This window comes from Aythya ferina (assembly GCF_964211825.1).
Source record: "Aythya ferina genome assembly, chromosome: 3".
Classification (NCBI taxonomy): Eukaryota; Metazoa; Chordata; class Aves; order Anseriformes; family Anatidae; genus Aythya; species Aythya ferina.
In genome coordinates, this window is record NC_140298.1 from 60,175,589 (window position 1) to 60,199,744 (window position 24,156).

General features: G+C 36.5%; 1 protein-coding gene across 3 annotated transcripts in view; it reads right to left on the reverse strand.

Moving 5' to 3' along the window:
- Positions 1–3,324: 3,324 nt before the first annotated feature.
- The window catches only part of CEP162 (centrosomal protein 162), a 42,244-nt gene continuing 21,412 nt past the window's right edge, over positions 3,325–24,156 (reverse strand). For all 3 annotated transcript variants that reach the window (XM_084515624.1, XM_084515625.1, XM_084515626.1), the window contains 16 exons: positions 23,822–24,086; positions 22,422–22,689; positions 20,441–20,583; positions 19,544–19,771; positions 18,721–18,858; positions 17,748–17,860; positions 16,866–16,971; positions 15,930–16,056; positions 15,093–15,256; positions 14,322–14,426; positions 12,918–13,142; positions 11,346–12,016; positions 10,414–10,555; positions 7,608–7,706; positions 6,589–6,723; positions 3,325–4,575 (listed from right to left, as the gene is read on the reverse strand). In XM_084515624.1, the coding sequence (XP_084371750.1) occupies positions 4,366–4,575; positions 6,589–6,723; positions 7,608–7,706; positions 10,414–10,555; positions 11,346–12,016; positions 12,918–13,142; positions 14,322–14,426; positions 15,093–15,256; positions 15,930–16,056; positions 16,866–16,971; positions 17,748–17,860; positions 18,721–18,858; positions 19,544–19,771; positions 20,441–20,583; positions 22,422–22,689; positions 23,822–24,086 (3,139 nt within the window). In that variant the 3' untranslated portion in view covers positions 3,325–4,365. The remainder of the gene's footprint in view (positions 4,576–6,588; positions 6,724–7,607; positions 7,707–10,413; positions 10,556–11,345; positions 12,017–12,917; positions 13,143–14,321; positions 14,427–15,092; positions 15,257–15,929; positions 16,057–16,865; positions 16,972–17,747; positions 17,861–18,720; positions 18,859–19,543; positions 19,772–20,440; positions 20,584–22,421; positions 22,690–23,821; positions 24,087–24,156) is intronic.

Consider the following 24,156-nt stretch of genomic DNA (forward strand, 5'->3'; position numbering starts at 1 on the left):
GTACTGCATATGTCCAGAAAGCACCAGGAACTGGAAGTGTCTCTGTCAATAGATTTTTTTGACAGCACAAATAGACAAAAATCTATATAGCTGTCTCTCACAGCTGTTCTTAAATAAGTGTTCTCCAGTGATGTCAGAAAGTTTGCAGAGTATAGTTCTTTCAATCCCACGTTTTAAAATACAGTTTTGGAATTGTCTAAAACTTTCATTGTAGCCTGTATACATGTAAACGTGCCTTGCCAAAATCACCTTAGCTAGGGCAATCAACCATCTTGCTCTGCAGAAAAAACCTAGGTGGTTCCAGAGTGTAATTCCTCTTTGCTCAACTGTTCAAGCTGAGTGGAAAAGGGCTGTGCTGTGAATGTGGTAGCTGCTTCCTGCTGAGGGAGCTCAGGCATCTCACCTGTCTAATGGGAAGTTTTTGTCTGAGCTCAAGCTCAAATGTGATAGAATAGTGGTCCTGCTAGCAAGGTCTGCTGCTTCTAAATGTGGCTTTTATAACTTTTTTCTGGACGAGTGAGCTGCTTGCAGTGAAATTTGATCTTTTCTTCCCCCCTTTGCCAATCTTGAAAACAAATTGCTGCTTAAGTGGGGAAAACCTGTGCAAAAGAAATTATCCATTTCTTCTGCTATTGAGAAACGAAGCTTATTTTGAAAGCTAGATACCAAAATCATGAAGGCTGGGCTCTAGAAAAATAAAAGCTCGCTATTCACTGTGGTCTAAGCTTTTCTTCCCCCACCTTAAATCTTCAAGCTTTTTGTTTAGGAGCATAATTGTTGCTTTTGGGGAGACGGGAAAAGTGTTCATGTGTATTGAAGATGGTGACACTTAATTCCTAGATGACAGGCATTTAATAAAATGACCAAGGGCTAATACCAACTGGGCATGCTACACATTTGAATTGCATTCTTAGTGTCCTTTGGAAGCATGTATTAATCCTGTAAGAGTAATTAAACATTTTGATCCTGCTTCTGTTCTTCATCGTGTCTCCTTTCTGTTTTAACCATGCCCTTCAAGCTCCTTTTGACAGGTAAACAACCATACAGCCTGCACTTTGCGCAGCTCTGATGTGGCTTGAGAAACACTGTGGCAACCATGTGGTTCAGCCTTGTGCTCTGCTTGTGCATTAGAACAGTCAAAGGCAAATACAGAAACTTTTTGTAGTCTTCAAAAGCAATTATTTTAAAACTGGTCTTATTTTCTTTTTCTTTCTTAAGAACTAATAGACATGATGATTTGTCTCATGAGAAAAGGGACTGGTATAATAATCAACTTTATATGTGTTTTTTTTTTTTTTTTTTTTTTTTTTTTTAAAGAAAAGTGCATTCTTCCCCAGAAAGCCAGCATCAGGCAAAGTAAATGAAAAGTGTTTTGACCAGGGTAATTGTTCAAATGGAATACTTGGAACTTAATGGTCTTCCCATCTTCCTGTCTGAAAATGGAATTATTGAAAGCTTTCTAACTGCTTGGGCTGACCATTTTATAGCCTATTCTCAAAATTTACTGTAAGTACAGCGCCTGTGATAGACTTAACTTCACAGGGATAATTGCATATGTTTGTTAGCCTAAGTATGTATTGTGTAACAACTCTTACTAGGGCAAGTTATGTATTCCAGTTTTCAAAAGTAAATATTTTTTTCTGTGTATAAACAAGTTTTAGTTATGTACCTTTAAAAAAAATAACAGTGAAATCAGGAGACATCTGCTGATAGAGAAAAGAAAGAGGAAGGTAAAACCATGAATTTCTCTACTGAAATCTAATGATGTACTGTCTGCGAGGCTAAAAGGCAAAGTAAGTGATGTGAACATCATTTAAAATATTTAGCATTTATACATCTGAGCTGCAGCTCCTGAACTCTTTAATACTGACGCTTTTGTCATTCTGTGAGGAAAAGAACCCCATACAACCATTTACAAGCCTGTGGCAAAGAAGGAATTAAACTGTGGTCTTCTTATACTCACTCCTGTCCTTCTGGCAATGACAGATGATAAAGCCAGGTCACCTGGAGCCATGGTGATCCCTGAAGTCATGCTATAGCCTCAGGGACTGACAGCCAAGGACAGCACAGAGCCTTTCACCATGCATTATTCCAGCAAGAGTTGGAGGCCTGTGCTCTCTTGATTTTGGACAATAGGAATACAGTTAACAGTGTGTAAAGCTAAACATTACAATTCACATTTAACAGACAGCTGTTCAGAGTCCAGGCAAAATTGGAGTAAAGCAAAATTTGAATATTTAGTGGTAATGGGAGTCTGGTTTTTATTCTTTTTCCAGTATAGGTTAAAGATGAGAGAGGGGCAGAGTTGAAAATGTATTATGTACTATCAAATAAAGTCTTCATCCATGACAATAACCTATTTAATTTGTTACATGAGTAATTTTGGTGTGTTTCAGAGAACTTGAAAGAGAACAGTGCTTGTGTGTCTGCCACCTCTGCTGTGACTCTTCTGCACATGCTGTTCTCCTTTATCAAACCAGCTGTCTTATCTATAATCTAGGTCACTGAGTCACCAAAGCCAGCTGCCTGCTTGATTTCCTCATGGTAAATGCCTTACAAATTTAAAGACAAGCTTTAGTGAATGCACAAATACATAAATGCCTATGAGAACTTATAGTATGAGTATAAATCATATTCTGTCTTACAGTAAAGGTAAAAATTGACTGAAGGAGAACTTAATGTGAAATTTAGTTCAAACAGTTTAAAAGACACAGCATTTGCTGGGATTCCAATACAAGAATTTTAAAAGGTACATGAATGAACTGCACAAATGCTTAAGATAATTCTCTCTACAGCCTGGAGTGAAGTAGTCACTGCTCCAAGACTGTCTGAACTTAAAAAGCAATTGGACCGAGCACTTAGTCACATAGTCTAAGCTTTTGGGTAGACCTGTGCAGTGTTGGGAGTTGGACTTGATGATCGTTGTGGGTCCCTTCCAACTCAGGATATTCTATGATTCTATATACACCTGATATTTTATATAGAAGTAGTGTTGTATTTACACATCTTATGAATATAGACCAGTACTTCATTATTTGGGGAGAAAACTGAAGCTGAAAAACAGCTTAATATACTAACTCTGGTTGTTTCATATTCATCCTTGACTTTTTTTTTTTAAATATATATGTGCATATGTTTTAGATTTGTGTGTACTCAAACATCTTGCACTGTTACTTGACACTTGTAAATAGCTGCCTGTGCCTACGTGGTGCAAGTGGTACTATTTTGAGCTTTATGCACTGTTGCATGCTTGTATAAGCCAAAATGCGTGCTTACCACTGGTCCCTAATGAAGTGTGACATATAAATACATACACACAGCTCTGAACAATATCATTTTTGATTTGAAGCTTAGCTTCACAAGGCAAAATCAATAACAAAATACAGTGTAGAATGAACACAATTACAGGAGAGGACCTCAGGCGTACATTCTAGCTTTTAGCTTGTCTTTGCTCTAAGTATCAATGATTGAGCTAGAACCTCAGAGTATGGCCTACATAATTCTTAAGGAGTTAATTGTCACATTGTCAGACTAGTAATTGACTGATTTTATTGTTCAAAAACCTATTCTTCCAGCCACTAAATATCTACCTTCAATTTTCTTTACTATGTTTTCATTTCCTTCTACTTTTTCTACCCTCTTACCAAGATAAGAGTTTGTTTTTTTCCAGATGACAGCTGTAACAGCTGTTTTCTTCCCCCCTTCCCATTTCCTTCTGGAGCAGGGCAGCCCACGTTACATAACAGTGATGCAGAAGGAAGGCCTCCTACGCTAGCCCCTATCTTACAGGGGTAAGTACACTTAGGTGCGTGCACGTTAACAGGATAGGAGGTGTGGTGGTATCTGTAACATTCAGCTTCTCACCTGCTGTGTTGTCCACCACTTCAGCAGAATGGCAACGGAAAGTGGCTGCCCTGCTCCTCAAGCATTTAAAAACTTGAAAGGGATCTTAAAGAAATCAGAAAGTTTTATAGGTTAGAGAGGGAGACGCAAAATGGTGGAAGAGAAGTCCATGCCCTACTGTATGGTAGCTATTGGTAACACTATACAGTAAAAATACAGGCATTAAGGATATTCAGGAATGTTCAATAGCATCTGAAAAGGTTACATGGAATTTTTCAATAGAATAACCTCAAAGTTCCTCACATTTTAAAAAAATAGTGCATGACCTTTATTACTAACAAAACATAACATACACTTGGACTGCAGTGTAGCTTAATGCTCTCCCTTTGAAGCAGCAAGATTTCAGGTAAGATCAATGTAATTAAATGCACAAGCATTATATCAATGATTTCCCATAACATTTCCTACATATATATGTAACTGAACACTGTAAGGTGATTACACAAGCAGAATTCTATCTGATCATGTCTTCCAACAGTTATCTGTTATGCTGAATCCACTGGAATTAGGTGCTGGAATAACAACGCCTTGTTTCTGCAGTTCTCGTAAAACATCTAAAATTGAATCCAATTCCACTCGAAATTTCTCCAGTTCTTGATTCTTCTGTTGTGCAAGTTTTCTCCACTTCTCAGCTTCGTGGGTTTGCCTTGCTTCAGTGATGTGTTGTGTTGCCTGCAAATTACAAGCAAGTCAGCATTGTGATTTTCTAGTCAAATATTCAGTTACCACTGCTCCTTTGCAAAAATATACCACTTCATTTTATTTGATGCTCAGTCTCAAAGCCCGGTGCTGATGTTAAGTGGGAACAAGTTGTTCCAAACGTTACAAAAAATTGTTCTCATGGCAATATACTGCCTTTAGATATTTGCACTGATGACAGAAGGGTAGAAGCCATCACTGACTAATGAGCCTCAGGAGAATTTGACTTAGCCTCTCCAAAGCAGCAATTAAAAGTTTGAATATATTAGACAAAATTGATCACATAATGTAGAGCCCTTTGTAATCAAAATGAGCTTTTTGAATTGCCATTTAAATGTGTTAATTAAAGAACACTGCAGCAGAAACAAACAAAATCTGAATTACATATTCTGTGCTACTGCTGTGCTTTTCAAAGCCAGCGGTTATATGAATTATCAGCAAATATCACTGACTAGGGTCTGAAGCTGCCGCAGATACACAGTTGAATTAGTTTTCACATGAATCCATGGCATAATCCTATTGGATTACCCAACATAAAGTGTCACAGGAAATCAGAAAGTAACCACCACTATTAAGCTCTAATAGATTCTTAAAAGAAATCTCTATCACTTAAAGGACATTTGTAGTTTGGTACCAAGGACAAGCCGTTACTGCCTTGTTCAGCAATCAGTTTTTCCATACATTGTTCGGTTCAGGTTTGTTATCGTTTGTTCTGAGGACTGTTTGGCTCCCCACTGCATGTGATTAAGGGTACAAAACTAGAACAAATAAAACCTAAAGCTTCATGCATAGCAAAGCTAATAACAGCAGAAAAGATGAAATTACTTATTACGTAGTATCATTTCTGTGTTTTGTTGTTGTTTCTGTTTTTTTAAATAATACATTTAAAAACATTTCAGTAAATATTATGGGTCATGTAAGGATTTCAGAAGAGATGGATCACAAACTAGACAGCAGCTGGTATTTTACAGAAATGAAAGGAAGTTATCACAGCATACAAAAGCAAATGAATAGCGTAAAAAAGTAATTGCATTACAGTTGCCTTAGTATGACAGAATGCAAACAAAAAGAGTCATCAGTGGTGGTAGAGTTTGTTTTTAATCTACAGGCTTGTTTTATGCACAGTTCTTTTTTGGAATTAAAGATCTGTTGTAGAAATGTGTGAGAAAAGTCTTCTACCATGAACAATTCTGTACCTAACTGGGAATTCCTTGAGATCTGGTTCAAAACTGTAGAACAAACTCCACAAGCTATGAACTGCTACAGGTTTGATTGTTTTCTAGTCCAACTGTCCTTTGGTTTTACTTAATTACATGAAGTCAAAGTTAAAACATTAAATAAAACACTCAAACATTGAAACGATGGAAGTGTTGAAAAATTTGTATGGACTAGGAAACAGTCTCCAGCTGATAGCAGCTCCCCATATAGAGAGATCAGGTTAGAGGCTATGATATAAAATCTAAAATCAACAACAAAAAGCAAAACTGTTTTGCCCATTCAGGTGATACAAATGTCAGACACAAGGAGCTGTGTCAAAGACCCAACTGTCAAACAAACATTAGGCAATTATACAGAATTTTTAGTGTGTACACGATAAAGGGTTTTTTTTGTTGTTTAGGGTAGTAAATGTAGTCGACAGCTGCAAGATGTTTCTCTGCCTGCTTTTATATGCAGCTTTCCTGAAGGGGACTTCTAGGACTAGAAAGTAAAATTAAGAGTTTAGTCGAGGAATATATCACAGCTTAATAAACTAAATTACAAACTCCTGTCACATGTTCAATGGCCAGCTTTCACGGTGTAATTGAAGCAAGGGATTGCTGACTAGCACCACATTAATTGTATCAGCAGGCCAAACCATGGCTGTATCAAAAAATATTTGCCCCCATCTCCAATATGGGGTAAATGAGCCTGTGCACATACCATAATGTTACAGTTCTAACAATAAATTGCCCTTGAGCAGTAAATGCAGAATATGCTGTGGTGTACCTTTTGAAGTTCTTGTTCTCTTTCTGCATATCTGGTCTCTATATGCTTGATTTTCTTTTCCAGACACAAGAAGTGCTTCATTTCGGGACTCTGGCTCTCCTTTGCCTCTCTAAGTTCTTCCAACAATTTAGCCACCTAAAATTTCAGATAACTGATGAAGATTTCATACAGTACTTAACACTGATAACAACAGATGCCTTGCAAAGTGTATTTGTGTTGTTTAATGACTATTTAAAAGCTGTAGAAGGGGAGACTTAGAAGAGAAATATCTCCTTTATTTGAAAGCTTGAATAGTGGCTCAGGGATTTTATCTTTTGTTTGTGTGAAGTGGCCTAAAGATAAGAAAGTCTAGTCCTTTTCTGATAAATCCAATCCTGTTTGTAATGAGTCATAAAATGATTATTCACAGTCAATTTTTATACTTCTAAGCACACTAAAAAATTAGTAGATAATATGATTAAAAACTTTCTCACACTCTGTTCTCCTCATACACACTGGATAAAGATCACATATAAAACGCATCAGTTAAACTCATTTCTCAGGAATAGATTAAGAAAAAACATGCTGCTAACACACATGATCAAACCCCTTTGGTCTAATAACTGGCAGGTCAAATCAGCTCAACGGATGACTTGCAATTGATTTTCCAAAGCCTCCAGAAATTTAGGTATGTTTTCTTATAAAGCTCTATTGCTTTATTCTCATTTTTTCCTCTTTCAACTTGATATTTTTTCTTTTAACATACTAAGTTTTTTTGTTCACTTTCTTAATGTCTAATGAGTAAATTAAAGTGAAAGCTTTACATAGTCTTTTATCACAACCCTCAAGTCCCCTTATCCAATATCCCAGCACTAACCCTCTTCAAAAAATATATATATTCTCAGATATAATTGATGTAGGAGATACTGATAAAAGTACTGTTTCTAAGGCTTATTTGACTATATATTACTTGCGGTATTTCATTACAAGGATGAAAAAGAAATTTTTGTAAGGTACAAGGAATCCAAATTTACATATACCTCTTTTTGTAGGAGTTCCTCTCGCATTTGTGAAACCAGAAGGGCTTCCTGATGTCTCTGGTGTTCACTGATTTGTTCTTGGAGATGTTTTATTAATATCTACAAAAAAAAAGATTAAGTATAGTTATCACTAACAAATTCTTATGACAACATATGAAAACCTATACAGGAAAAACACACCAGAAATATAATAAGTGTTGTAGTACTGCAGTTACAAGCAATGCATATATTAAAAGCTACTACTGATTCTAAAATTACCCAAATTGTTACACAGCACACATGTACATATATAGTACGCAAAAACAACTTTCATCATCAGTTTCCTTCCCTCAGTTAAAATATCGAGAGAGAATCTGAATCCTTTAGTGCTTCCTACCTTCATACTGTAGGCATTTTCTCCCCAAATTTTATTGCACAAATATAATTGGAGATCTAGATCCTCTTGGACAATACTCACTCCGCTATCTGCTTCACATCATAAGTGACCCAGAAGGTGCCTGGAGAGCATCAGTGACAACTTCTTGACCCGGGTGAGAGAGGACCTAATTAGAAGAGATCCTCTGCTGAGCATCAAACTCACAAGGAAGGACTCACTGGGGATGTGAAGGTCAAATACAACCTTGGCTGCAATGGCCATGAGATGGTGGAATTCAGAATCCACCAGGGAATGGCAAAAAGCAAGGTAACAGTCCTGGACTTCAAGAGAGCAGGCTTTGGCCTCTGAAGGGATGTGCTCGGATGAGTCTAAAGGATTGGGCCACGGAGGGAAGGGGGGCCCAAGAAAACTGATTGATAGTCAAGGATCCTCCTCCAGGCTTGAGGACAGTCTACCCCAACAAGCAGCAAGTCAAATGCCAGAAGGTCTGCATGGACAAACAAGTAGCTCCTTGCCTAACTCAATGCAAAAAGGAAGCACACAGGAGGTGGAAGCAGGGATTGGTGACTTTGGAGGAATACGGAGGCATTATCCAAGTATGCAGAGAGGTGAACAAGTCAGTCTAAGCCCACCTGGAATTGAAACTGGTGAGAGGAACAAAGGCAAAGAGCTTCGCTAAGTATGTAAGCGGCAAACAGAAGGCTAGCGAATGTGCGTTCCTGCTGCTGAACAGGGCAGGCACCCTAGTGATACAGAACAGGGAAAGGCTGAGGTACTGAGTGACTTTTTGCCTTTGTCTTTCCTAGTGAGACTAGCCTTCAAGAATGCAAGGCTCCAGAGACCAGGGGACAAGTCTGAAGCAAGGAAGATGTACGCTTGGTGGAAGAGGATCAGGTTAGAGAATACGCAAACTGGACATACAGGAATCCATGGACCCGGATGGGTAGCTACCATGAGTGCTGAGTGTAAACATCACTCCTTCCTTCAAAAGAGCAAGAAGGAAGTCTCAGGGAACTACAGGCCAGTCAGCCTCACAACTTGATCCCTGGGAAGGTGACGGAGCAACTAATCCTGCAAATCATTTGCAAGCACATTAAAAACAAGAAAGTGGTTGCTAGTAGTGAGCATGGACTCAAAAATTGGAAGCCATGCTCGACCAACCCAATAATGCTCTATGATGAAACAACTAGCTTGAGGGGAGAACTGCGGATATTGTCTATCTTGACTTCAGTATGGCTTTCAACACTGCCTCCTATAAGACTATCATAGAAAAGCTGATGAAATAAGGGCTGGATGAGCAGACAGTGAGGTAGATTGAAAACTGACTGAATGGCTAGGCCCATTCAGGGCAGTAATTAGTGGAATCAAGTCTAGTTGGAGACCAGTAACTAAGGAGTACCTCTGGGATCAATAGTGGGTCCAATCCTGCTCAACATCTTCATCAATTACCTGGACGGTGGAACAGAGTGTATTTTCCACATGATTTCTGATAGGACATAGAACTGGGAGTGGCTGATGGCTATGCTGTCATTGAGTGACCTGGCCAAGAGGACCCTCCATGAAGGACCATACACAGTCCTGTCTGCAGGAGAGGAACAACCCCAGGCACCAGTTCATGCTAGGGGCTGATCAGCTGGAAAGCAGCTTTTCAAAAAAAACAAAACATGGGGGTCCTGGTGGACACCAAGTTAAATAAAACACTAATGATATCCTGGAGGGCATTAGGAGGAGTGTTGCGAGTAAGTCAATGGAGGTGATCCTCTCTCCTCTGCTCAGCACTGGTAAAGCCACACCTGGAATGCTGTATCCAGCTGTGGGCTCCCCACTGCAAGAGAGACCTGGACAGACTAAAGAGAGTCCTGCAAAGGGCAACTAAAGATGATGAAGGAACTGCAGCATTTTTGTAATAAGGAAAAGCTGATTGCTGGGACTGTTCAGCCTGGAGAAGAGGAGGTTCAGAGCATCTTATCAATGTATATAAACACCTGAAGGGAAGGTGTGCAGAAGAGAGAGCCAGGCTCTGGCACAACAGTGTGCAGTAGCAGGACAAGAAGCAGTGGCCACAACCTCAAAGACAGGAGGTTCCCTTTAAGTGTCAAGGAAGGCTTCTTTAGTGTGCAGGTGACCGAGCACTGGTACAGGGTGCCCAGAGAGGTGGTGGAATCTCCATCCTTGGAGATCTTCAAAAGTCACCTAGACATAGCCTTGGCAACCTGCCCTGGGTGTCCCTGCTTGAGCAGGTGGTTGGACCAGATGACTTCCAGAAGTCCCTTCCAGCCTCTGCCATTTTGATTCTCTGAATACAGTAGCACAGGCCCATCTCTGAAACAATACATCCTACTTAAAAGGAAAATAAAAGTTACAGATACTTGTTGAAATCATTTGTTTCCAGATTGCTATGTGTCTATGAATGTATCTACTGTATCTCACCTCTTGCGTTGAAATTCTGCTGTTAAGTTCAGCTACTTTGGAAGCAGAATGTTCCTTTGCGTACTGGCAAAGGATGTTCTCTACTTCTCTCTGATGGGAAGCTTTCAGAGATGCAATGTATTCTGCTGTGTCTTCCTGTATCCTGGACAGGAGAAGAACATAACATGTAGTAAAGCAGCAAGACGGTTCTTCAAAAATGCAGTGAATTTTCTCATTTGAACACAAAATATGAAAAAAAGTGTTAGAGGTAGCACATCTTAGATATTTCATAATACTTTGCAAGAGACATGACCACCAGTACTTCCACCACTTTGGAGAAATGAGTGGGTGGGAATCCTACAATGTTGGAGATGTGTTCCATTTAACGAGAGGCAGCTAGAATACTGAAAACTCAGCCAAACCACCTTTTTAGGCTCCTCTTATCAAAATCAAGGTAGAGAAAATAGATGCTGTTAAATCACAATTTAGCTGTGCTATTTCAGGTATTTATTTTAGAATAAAATGGGTTGCTATCTGAATGTACTTACTACCTTTACGTTGAATATGAAGGGAGCTAAGGGAAACAATGCGAAGTGTAAAGTTTCTACTGTTGGTTAAAACTGAAAGCATGCCTCAGTTTGAATCAAAGTGCCAAAATATGTACCAAACATTAATACTATGCAACACAAAGCATTTATGATACAATGATTTATACTGAGATCTTTTTTACTCAGAACCATGATAAATTGTAGTACTGAAAAAGGATTGAGATAGGTTTTCCTGCAGGAATAATTGTATCTGTACACCGCTCTGAAAAATCAAACAGCAAAAATGAAATTTACAGAGAATGATGGTCAAGTATAACCTGGCTTCACACATGGTTGACGTGTCATTCTGATCCTGCATCACCCATTATTAACAAGTTTTTTAAAAGGAACATACTGAGCATTTACCTTCGTATATTATTTTCAGAATAAGCCAGCGTTGCTTGAGACTTCACCCTCTGCTGGTTCATTTCTAGAGACAATTTTTCTAGCTCCTCTTTCAACTGTGCATTTTCTTGCAGAACTTCCGAGATATTAGGATCAGAAAAAGCATGAGGTTGGTATATTCTGTCATCATGAAAAATGCCCAGAAAGGGTTCACTGTTGCTGGAATTCCTTTTATCTGTTGCTAAGGTATGCTTTTTCAAGATCTCTTGAGAGTTTTCCTTATTATCGGTTTTATTTCTCAAATTATTATCAGACAACATCATCATCCTTTCTTTTTGAAGTTTCTCTACAGTTTTTGTAAGGTCTCTTATTTCTTTATTTTTTGTGACCAGTTCTTGATTTAGTTTTAACAGTCTGTCTTTTGTGTTACTTTCTTTTATTTGAGAGTCTATTAATTTTAAGTCTTTGTTATCCTTTTTATTTCTGAATTTTAATTGGGAATTTTGAGTCTTGAGGTTTTCAATTTCTGTTTCGAGGTTTTTAACGGTGATCTGATGGGTCTTCTTCAGATTCTGAAGCTCCTCTTCAAGTTCGGTAGAATTGGCTTTATCAGCATTCGGTTTTGGCAATTCACTCATGAATTTGTAGGCAAGCAGCTGCTCAAGCTCTGCAAGTCTTTGCTCATACTGTATCTGGAGTAGGAGTGGGAGAAGGGGGGGAAGCAGTTTCTTTAACTGTATATTTATGAATACCTCTTTCTATTATTCTTTAAAGTTGTTTCGTGTCTGACACAAGATTTTTAAGACAGGATACACATCGCTGTTACTAACAACACTACTCAAACAGTTCAGGAATCAGTGAAAAAAATGTGAAGCAAAGCTAAGTCTGATGTAGAACAGAATTACTCAAGACACTTACTACAAATTCATCTACTCACAGTGAATAGAGTTGCTATTAGAAAGAAAATTAGATGGACAAGAAACCATTTTTCATGTAATTTTGTTCTGTTCAGATGTAAACAACTTGGACAAACAAATTAATATCACAATATATCAAAAAAATTATTTTTGTTAAAATCTACCATTGTTTGCCATGCTTGCAAACACAATTTTTAAGATGTGAAGTACAATTTTCCTGCTAATTAAGAACCCATGAAACTTACTTTTCTGTGAAGTAAAATGCCAAATTTCGGTGTTTCCTAACACAAATCTTTAAAAGTTGCTATCATATAGATTTTGGATAGAATTTTTAGTGTTCCCTGCAGAAGGAAACCACAACCTGCTGTGTATACAGCAAGGAAGTTAGCGAGCAGCAGCTCTGACACACAGAATGATATCCACACACCCTCTTTGTAAGGACTAAGTTATTATGCCCCAGAAACTTGACCTCTCAGTTTTGGTACTATTCTAACAATTTTAAATGCTCTTTACATTTTAGATGCCCAAATTGCTGAAGTTCTAGCAATAAATTCTTTTAATATTTTTTTCAGTGTGGTCTTGGCCTTCAGTTTTCACCACTAGTCTGTGGTAGACCCCAATAGCCTTATGACTGTAACTTGTGGAGCAGACTACTCAACAAGCCTCCATCTTTTACCTTTATTTTTTGAAACTGTTGTTCCATGGCACGGAGACTTTTTTTAGCTTCATCATCTTTACCCTCAAGTTCCGTTTCTAACTTTTTTATTCTTCTCTCCAAAAAATCAATTGTGTTTGTTTTAGCTGAAAGATCGTTAGTTTTCTCTGCAGCAGCAGCAGCGAACATCAAAGCAGGCAAAGAATTTGGATATCTTCTTTTCAGAATGCCTTCCATTTCTCTGATCTACCAAAAGAAAATTAAGTCAGAAGTTAAAAAGAAGAAAGTTCTAGTGAAAAATGTACTGAAATAAGTGACAGAATATTGACAAACATGATCCATTTAAGCTGGGATAAGAACGAGAAGATGTGTTTTGAGAATTTTTGTTATAATGATTTCTTTTGCATTGCTTACGTTTGTTATTGATAAGTCTTGCTTGTCTGTAAACATCTCTTAGTGACTGACTTCTTATACAACGTCACAGATTTAAACAGAATAGCTCTGGTCATCAGATGGCCTTATGTCAGACAGACCTTTTATTTACTTTGTTAGCTCTTAAGTTGTATAAGGCTCTTAATGCCGTTAAAATAGTTGATTTTCTTTTGGATTTCACATTCACAATTTCATGTTCTACTCTACTTTTCCAACTGCTACAGAGAGATTTCATAACAGCATTGAAATTCTCTCAGTAACAGGTGTAATGTCATTTTTTATTTCATTGCAAACTTCAAAATAAACTAAAACCTTGTGTGGAAGACTAATATAAAAGGTGTTTTTTTTTGTTTTGTTTTGTTTTTTTTTTTTAAATCTATGGATAAGATGCTTTCTGAATTCTTTGCATTAGAATACTGCAGAGGCTCTTTCCTATTTTTCCTACATCCCTGCTTCTCCCGCAGCACAGCAAATTGAACAATTTTGGAGTGAAATGCTAACCAATTGCCACCTCCAAAAACTGAGGAAGGTGCAGTTCCTTCTGACTTTTTCCTCAGTAGAAACATGGATTTTAAGTTCCCTGTTTTCCCAGTTTTCATGGCTTTTGTAGGAACTCAATGGAATTTCAATGTCTTCTCTTGAAACAACTTGGTTGAAATATTAAGGATTTACTAAATTCAGAGGGAGCCTCAGAAGAGAAACAGGAAGCTTACATGTGCTTTTGCCGTCTTGCTCTTTTCCAAGAAACTCTGAACAGTAATTTAACATTAAACGATTTTAAATGGTTGTCAGTAAATGGCTTAGAACGCAGTAGCAGGAGAGCCCTTTGTAACTAAATAATTGCAGCTTTTTGCGTCGAGTGTTCTACAGTATAAAATTACTTTGTCACAGGGCTTCATTCAGTGCTTTACCCTTATGAAAGGGCTAGTAAGCCTTGTAAGTGACCTTATCAAAAGTAAAGGTTAAGTGAAACACAGTTATATTATGGCTTACTTGTCGCTCAAGGTCCTGAATTCTTTTAGCATCTGCTGCTCTGTCTTTCAAACGTTTCTTCTGTTGCACACACACGTCTCCAGCTTCAGCTCTGAGCTTCTCAACCTATCCAATTTATGAGAAAAACTGAAATATACATTCAGAGATGTTTTCTTGTAGTACAAAAGCAAGCATTTCAAATAAAAACAATCATAGAAATATTCAACTTAAGAACTGTTAGTAGTTATTTCTGTACTAATCGTTCCTTTATGTTTTTAAACTAGGTTACAGCTTCTTGAAGACAATTAAGATCCATGGAGCTAAAACTGAAACTAGACACAAATCTAGAAGAAAACTTTTCTTCTAGGGACAATTCTTGACTGCAAACCAGTAAATCTGCTTTCTTTCCTCCCATCCTCACAGTACGCAGGCTTGGTTAATATGCAATAATATAATGTACTACATTATAATACATGAATTTAGGGTCAGTTTTTCTTAGTCAATAAATTTGCTAATCTTAAGCCACATTACTTTTGTTTCTAGCAGTATCATTAGTGTGTCAAACAGAAGCAAAAACAGTTTTAAGCAATATTCACTTGCAATTCTGACTTCATGTGCAGTAATTCATATTTTGAATATAAAGACATCCACATTTGATTTAAAGGTTATGAAGGTTTCCCGTGGTTTTTCTTCAAAAAGGTGGGAGCATTATGAAGGACAAAGTTACATTGTATGCATCTGTAGAAATAGTTTTAAGTTTCAGCACTTCAAATAAAGCTAAATATTTATCACCTCTAGTTTTAGTTTCTCAATTTCTTCTCTTGCATCTTTAAGACGGGCTGCATCTTTATCTAGAAGATCCTGATTTTCTGCATACCACTGAAGTCTTTTTTTTAAATGAAGAATTTCCTGTTTGTATGATTCTTCCATAACTTTAAATTCATAAGACTTCTCGCCTACAAGAATAAAACACCCTTATTAGTGTTTTATTAGTAATTATGTGTTGAAGAATACATAATTCAATGTTATTTGAATGTATTGGATAGTCAATACTATTCTTCTCAGCACATTTCATACATTTCCTATTTTGACAATCCTGTTGCTGCAGTAAAGTTTTAAAATCAGATGCAAATTAGGTCTTTAAATGCAACAATATTAAAAAAAAAAAAAAGTAAAAAACAAACCATACAATAATAGTTATTTTATATATAGTAGTAGTCAGTAGTTCACAGTTTGCCATAGAAGGTATTGAAAACAGAATCCCAATGGGATCTACTCTTCTACACTACCTACTAGATTAAGGCAACATGGTCAATCTTTTCTTGTGAATAGAGTTGTCATAAAAGTGGAATCATATGTTTTCCATGTCCACTGAGAGATAGGCAAGAAATCAAGCTTAACAAGCAATAAAGAGTTTAGCTGGATACAGTAAAAGTCTTTCTAATAGTGCCAAAGGTACAGTGGTCTCTCTTTCACTGTATACTTTTATTGCAAGTTTAGACAATATTAGTCAAATGTATCCAGATCATTTTCAAAGTCATACTATATGAAGAAGTAAATTTTAGTTGTATATTTTAGGAGTCATGCAAAGAATAAGCACAATTACTCAATAAAATGAAGGTGCTTTACCTGATGTGGATGCAATTTGGACTTTTGCTAAATCTCTCTCTTTCTTTGCTTGCCCCAAGTCTACCTCAAGAGCTTGTTTATCTTGTTTAAGACGTTTTATCTCTTCTTGTAATTTATTTTCTTCCTTCTGAGTTTTAAAGAAAATGGTAAGACATGAAAACTGAACACACATCAACATGAACATGGTTTTCACCATAAAATGATTAAATCACTATGGCTGTATTGAAACCAGAGGAGCCCTTGGAGTCTCTGGAGCTCAACATCAACTGTATCAGACCAGGGACAATTCCACTGGTTGTGAAACTCTTTAGATCCAGCTTTCCTTATCACTGACTTAACCATTTTATAACAACACAACAAAACAAAACTCCTTTTAGTTTCTTGCTTGATCATCAGAGCAAGTATGTACTATAACAGTCTTGCAGTAAGCAGAGCAACAAAAGCTCTTGGAAGCCTTTCATTTTAGGGTGAAGTGTACAAAACATTCTCCCTCAAAAACAGAAGCAGGTGGAGTACTAGAAGAGTGAGGTGAGCAAATTGTAACAGATTATTTTCTCTCCAACGTTCTTTTCTAAGCTTCTTGGTAGAGAGCAGTGATAAACAGCGTTCTGGATTTGTCTCAGGTGAAATCTAGTGAAGAGTTGCTACTTTCTGCAACATCTCACACAAGGTATTTCAGGACTGTCAATAAACACAAACACCACACTTTCAGTGAATCTGTGTTTTAAGGGACTGCTTGTGAGAGTTCATTGATGAGAAAGGGATTACTTGTATATTACAAATGTATCATCAAATGAATTCTCAGAAGCATGGCAAATAATTAGCAGTGTAAAAGAGAAGCATGGTTCAACTACCTTCTTCATTTATATTGTTAGTTTACAATATTGATTTTTTTCCCCCCCCCCCATGTGACAAACAGGCTTGGCATATACCTACCCGTGCTGCTCGAAGCTCTGAAATCAATTCTGTGAAACTTTGATTCCTGGCTGGTTCAGAATCCTGCACAATTCGTGACTGGATATTAATTTTTTCTATCTTTTCTCTAAAAAAATCAAATAAAATAATAAATAAAAAAAAGCCAATTTTGCAATGTGATGACTTGGCATACTGAAAGCAAAACACAGAACACTCCAAATGGTACTATATAACATCAATTCATGCAGGCTCAAAAATAAAATTAAAATGCAACTGTACAGTGCTTATCCTTATACCGAAAATATTCACCTGTATGTGGGGAAATCTGCTACATGGGAGGAGGAAAGAAAACCTATTTGCATCAATGAAACTCACCTATGGGCCTCTCCCAGGCAAAGACTTATAAATTAGGAATATACACAGTTGCTATTTTTTTATTTTATTTTATTTTATTTTATTTTTTTTTGTTTCCTCCTCGTTAGTTACATAGGACACAAATCTTAGAGGGCCTACAGTGCAGTGAATCTGTTTCCTCCACTACCAGGATCCCTCATGACTCCTGATCTATCTTACAACAATATCAAAACATTTTCAGATTTGAGCAGAGCTGAAATGCCAGGACAAGTGCAGTATATGTGTTAAACATTGTGATTTGAATAACAATATTAAAATTTTAAAATTGAAATATTCCACAAATGAAGCCTCTTCCCATACGTCAGCACGATCAGCCCATGATCAGTATAAATCTAAATTTTCTCAAAAAGAAAAACACCAAAATCACAAATCCAAGAAAATCCATAAAACATGAATCTAACAAACTTTGCAGTGATTCTTCATAAACAAAAATAATAAAATCACCTGAGAAATCTAGACACATTAGGTAAGATGTTTGATTAAGCCTACCTTAGTGCTATTAACTCAGACATTAAACACTGATTTTCCTTAAACATTTGTTCTTCATTTTTTTTGTTTTGGATTTGCAGCTCTTTCATTTGTTTGTATAACTTCTCATTTTCCTAAGATGACACAAACAAAGTTAATGTTAGTTGATAAAGAATGTTTATAAATTACCATTCTACCCAGTTCAAAAACAATTATCTATGACTTCTGCAGTTTCCCTCCTGAAACAATGAAACAGCAGAAGCAAACACCAAATGTTTATTAACAAATTTCCAAAAAGGGGTATCTACTTTCATTATCTTTACACTAAAGTCGTATTTAGTGACCTCTAAAACCTCACCCAAGTGTCTGTTCACTCTGGAGTACCAGTCCTCCTGAGTTAGCTCCGCCGCAAAGCTATCCCAACTATATTCTAAAAGCACATACGTGGGTGAGTGATGATTGGTCAAAGTTCAACCTGCCTATGCTGCTACTCCTTGAACAAAAACAGTCGCTGATTTGCCATACCTACAGCCACAATGGGAATACATTGCATGCAAAATATACTAAGAAATGCTGCTGAGCACCAGCTGGAAGCTGGTTAAACTAACTTATTTTACAGCTGCAAATATTCAAAGGGATCATTAAGCTTGCATCATCTATTTATATGCTTGACTAAGTAATAAATCAGGCACACTTAAAAGGTTTCCTTGTAATCAGCTGCTCATATTCTGTGAAAAACATCTTAAAACAGAATCCTACAGACTTCCAATATTACTTAGAAGTATATTTTTCTATTACATTCGGGGCAAAAAAGGTAGTTTAAACTAGACATGTATAAAACACTTAATGTGCAATATATCTCTGCCCTTCACGTCTAAATTCCATCCACTTTTTAGATAGAAAGGTAACTATTTTCAGCAGAACATTAGTAACCATTAAATGGTTTTCTTTCTGAAATTGGCCAGAACACAACATGAAATGCTGTGTGGTATACCTGCTGATAACCTTGAATAATGACCTCTTGATCTTCAATTTCTTTTTGTATTTGTGACAGTTTTTCTTCAGTGACAGGAACTGTTGCTGCATGATGGATCCATCTCTTTTCTTTAGACAGCTCTTCCATGCTTCTCAACTTTCAGAAAGAAATAGAAGTGATTTGATGCATATTTTTTAGCCATATGAAATCCTCTACAATGCTACACTTTATATTATACATAGGTTACTACACATTTAGATATAAAAGTAGATCAATGAATTGGAGTTTAACAGAAGCAATACAAAACAGCAACAAAGTATAAAAATTTTGGTAGTTTTTAATTATTATTATTTTTTAAATATACCCTCCCTTTTCTATTGTTATTTACCTAGACTGGAAGTTATAGTGAAATAACCCTGCAAATATGCCTTAAAGATAAAACACAACATTGAAATAAATAAACAAACAGTATTTCAACATATACTTTTCTGCTTTTCAACAAGTGGTATCTGTTACTCTTACCCATTTTTTAAACACGTAAGACCAAGTTAAATCTTTGAAAAACAAACAAACAAACAAAAACTGCTGCAGAGATCTCAAAATAGCAAAATAAGTGAATTCAGGACAACATAGTTTATAGAAAAAAAGATCATGTGCTATAGGCAATAAATGAAGCACTGGGTAAACATGTACTGCACTGGAACACATACACTACCGGTTTGTATGTGTGGATTTTCTGCTCATGAACAACTTATCTAAAATAACATGCTTTCAGAATAACAACTTTCAGAAGTAATGTTTCTCATTTTCTATACTAGCAGGATACAAAGTGATAAAGTACCTTGCTCTGAAGAACATAGTTTTCCTGACCCCACTGAGAAAGCTCTTTTTCATGCTGTGTTTTCAATTCTAGTATCTTTGTCTCCATTTCTTTCTCCTTTTGTGAAACTGTGCTGGTTAGCTGTTGAATCAAATCACGAGCTCTGTTCAGGTCCTCCTCAGCAACTTGTGCTCGTCTTAGCAAATACAGTTCTCTCTCACAACTTTTGCCAGGAGAAAATGGCAAATGCTATTGAAGAGAGAAATCCAGGGAACCATTAAAATGAATTGATTGTTTACAGAAAATTACTCTAATCAATTTTATTTAACTGGCTTTCTGGCTCTTGGCAACCACATAGGATACTTGAAGAGAAAATAAAACACCATTCTAGTACCAAAACATCCCACAAATTTTTCCTTTAATGAGCTATTTTCTCACTTCCTAAAAATGCATGGGGAAAAAAAAAAAAAAAAAAAAAAAGAACAACTAGAAGCAAACACCTTTCATATGAGAGCCACTACACACCCACTGGATTTATTCCATTATACATTTTTTTTGAAAAGCAGTAATGATTTAGGCATTCAGTAAATACATTTTTATACAGTTTATAAGGAAGAAGGAAAATCCATCATGATACTACAAATTCAGTCATCTTAGAGAAGTCAAAAGATAATACTAAATATACAGTGTAACTTGGGTGGAAAAACAAATAGAAGCACTGTTGAAGATCCTTAGCAGAATACTTACAGATTTTAAAAGCAAAACCAAGCATTTGACTAAATTAAAGTATTTATTCAATATCTTGTGAATATTATTAAAAATAATATTAAAAATAATATTAAAAAAATAATATTAAAAATAGGTTTGCAAACCAAGCTGTACATGCTATAATTAGGAGCATCACTAATTACTACTTACATGCTGATGTTGTTTGCAAGAATCCAGAGCCTGGTGCCCAACGTTATGAACAACTGATTGTCCAGACATAACCTTGTTAATATCCTCCTTAGAAACTAGTTCATTTGTTGCAGATCTTATTACCCTTGTAGCAAATAAGACTTCTTCATCAGGCAGAAAGGAAAACAGAACAAAATTAAAATTTAGAACTTGAAGTCCTTGAAAAAAAAAAAAAAAAAAATCTATTCATGTGATCCAGCCCGTAAGCATGCAACTGAAGCGTTCTACAACCTGTACTTTGAATTAAATATAGAACCTTCAGAGCAATGAGACACTACAGAAAACATAGCAGGCATCGGTTCTGTACTTAAGGTAAAAAACAAACAAACAAAAAAAAACAACACAAGATCAACTAGGATAAATAGCTGGATAATAAATCCTTTATGAAACAAGATTCATCTCAGTTCTCTGCTCGAGAAGGGACCAATTATTTGTGCATACAGAAATAAAACATATTACAGAAATAAACATATAAAACAATAAAAACAATAAAACATATATAGAGAAATAAAATGTATTCAAAGCTACGGTGAAGGTAAGACACGGTGATTTTCAAAATTTGGAGTGCAGGTAGCACACACAGAAATGCAATATTTATTTATTGCATCAAGTAGCAACCTGACCACAAAGTAAAAAAAAAAAAAAAAAAAAAATGAAGCTCCCCCTAGAAAGTAACTACCATACATGGAACTATGCACAACTTAGTCTTCTGAAATACAAGCACTAACTACAATTGCCACTTCATTTCTACCTTTAATGATTTAAGCTAAGAGCTCCTCCTTAGGAACATCACACCTAAAAACAAACAGGCAATTATAATTTTCCAAATTTAATACTTTTTACAGTTTTTCCACACTCTCCTCTCACAAAGGTGCACTGATGATTAGGGAACTGTTTGCTTCAATGCCTTCTCTTCCTAGATACAGAGGTAGAATGCTTTCTTTCTATTGAAAGCAACTTCTGAACACATGTGAAATTGCTGTGGGAGAATTGTTTAGACAAAGAGAGAAAAGCATGCCTGAGTGAGGCTAGTGTCCTCATTTTCTTAGGACTTGTCTTTCACTTCTATCTCCTCTGTCTGTTTGTACACTTGCACCATCTCCAGCTCTACAGCAATGCTCTAAGGAACAAGGTTCCTTAGTCTGACAGCTGCCACTGAAGCATCTCCTTAAGGCAGGCAATTTAATCCTCAGCTGGTTTTCCCAACACTACTGGCAGGGTTTTCAAAAGCATTACGTGGTAGAAGTGTGCTAAAACCTTGGCATCCAGAAAGTTATCTTTCCATGCCTCTGAGACTGCAAATGTGGTCTGGCAAAAGATGGCCAGTTGAATTATCTCAGAAAATCCTTCCAGCAAGAGGTCAGTCATAAAAAAAAAAAAAAAAAAAAAAAAAAAAAAAAAAAAAAAAAAAAATTCCTCTACTTGCAGCTCGGCGTTTACAAGACTACATAGGTATTATCCTTTCCTTAGTGCTACAACAGGAGACATGAACAGGAAAGAGGACATTCATTTATTTATTTTAGTGTTTTGTTTTCTAGAAAAACAAAGATGAAAAAAGAAGCCGAGAATATAAATTCAGTATCATGTGCAGAAGCTAGTCTATTATCAAATCTTTGCATTTACTGTAATTAAAAATGTAATGTACAGAGACTCATTTTTGAACAGCACCTGTTTTGGACTTTGGGTTGTTTTGGACTTACTGGTGAACAATAGCTAAATCCTAAATAAAGTGGTGATTTATATACAGAAAAATATAGAAAAAAACCATCAGTACTTAATCACATTTAATGCATTTAGTTTTGGTTTCTTCTACACCATTTTGAAATGTTAACTTCTTTTGGGGGGGGAGGGCAGAGCTAGGGAAGAAAGAGGATGTGAAGCATGAACAGCAAAGTGCTCTGGCTCTTAAAAGTAAAATTCAGACCTCTTAAGACAGAATTACCTTTAGATTTGGCTCTGTCTGAAGGACTTCTGGCTTTCACAGTGTTTTTCTTGAAAGTTTCTCTTGGCATTTTCCTTTCAGTAGCTGTAAAAGACTGTTTTGAGTGTGAAGTGGATTTCCCATACCCAGAACTTCTAACCACTCCTTGAGGACCATACAAAGACTTCTTTTTATGTAAAGGTGCTGCACTTCTGTTATTCTTGTACAACATTTGCTTAGTTGTCATTGACTCTGATCTTTCATTCTTCGTGGAATGAGACTGAATAGCCTATGACAAAGCATATTTATTTAAAATGGGTTTTAGGGTTCAGTGTGATCTGAAGGCAACTTTTGCTACTAGAAAACCATAGAATCAGCAACAAGAATTAAACAACAATAAGACTACTTGAATGGGAGGGGAAGAAAAAAAACACAAGGGAATTAATTTTAAGATTTAATTTTAGCCAAGTGAATAGCACGACATCCTGCAGAATTTATTATGCTTTCCTACTTCATAAGTTTATATAAAACAAGTATTTGCACTGGTTCTGTTTCATTGTTCTGGGAAGTTGTATTATATTACAGGATCTTTAGCTTACCTAAACATGTAGCTGTCAGGTTATTTGACTAAAGGCTAAATCACAGTGAACAAAGAAACCAAGTAAGGAAGCGAAACAGAGGCAGGCAGAGAAATCTCCTAAACCTCATAATTAAAAACAGAGCACATGACTCCCAGGAACAGGAAATGGGAAAGATTAGCTTACTGGCCCTGTGGGAAGCCCACCAGAATGAATCAACTAAACAACCTCCCTCCTCAGTGCCTTGCAGACTGAAGGAGTGATTGCATAAAGGCAAGAGTGGGGTTAATTTAGGGGATTCAGGGATGACAGAATTTGGAGATTGTCTAAATCTTGTTATGACAAATTAGGTGAAGGGAAGGATTCATACAGATTAGGTAGAAACAAGTGTGGGAAATAGAAAACAAGATTAGAGAAGCTGACTGGTTTGCTGGTCACCATGCTAGTCTGATTAAATGCCCTACATTTGATCAGCCTAATCTATGCTCTTAATTAGCTGTATTTCTAACTATCCACTCTGTAAGAGCACTCTCCAGTTGTTCACATACATTCCCTCAATGGGAATACATGCTCAAACTCACTACTAGCTTGAGGTAGGGATATGGAACTGCAACAGCCTTGAATGTATTGGGCTAAGATTCTTCCTGTCCTACCAGTCCCAAAGTCTAATGGATGTGGATCCTTCTAACAACAGCAATCAGAACATGAAGGTTTAATGTTTCAGAAAAACAGCAACACTCTTAGTTTCTAGACATCGGAGAATAATCAAATAACAGGCAGTCTAAAGACATACACATTTTGAATGTATTTGCACGTAATAAAAATCTTTTTGACACTACTTACCTGGTTAGTTCTGTTGCCTCGTGAAAGCAGACAGTCTTCTACAATCTTTTCATTTAGTACATCAGGCTGAACTTCACTGGTATCAATTTCTTGTTCAGTCACCCTCTGAAGGTTACTTTTATTTGCACCCATCTGCAGAAAGATGCTCTCGTCTTTGTTAGATTTTTCAATTAAGTTTGTCTCCCAAACTGTATTATTCTGGTGCTCATTAAAGGGCAAGCGATTGACAAGTTCATTTCCTGTGCTGCCTGTCTGTTTCACAGGGCTACAAGAAAAAGAAATAAAGTCATGATATAATAAGATTTTTGCCCTTTACCTTTCTGTGACTCTGGAAA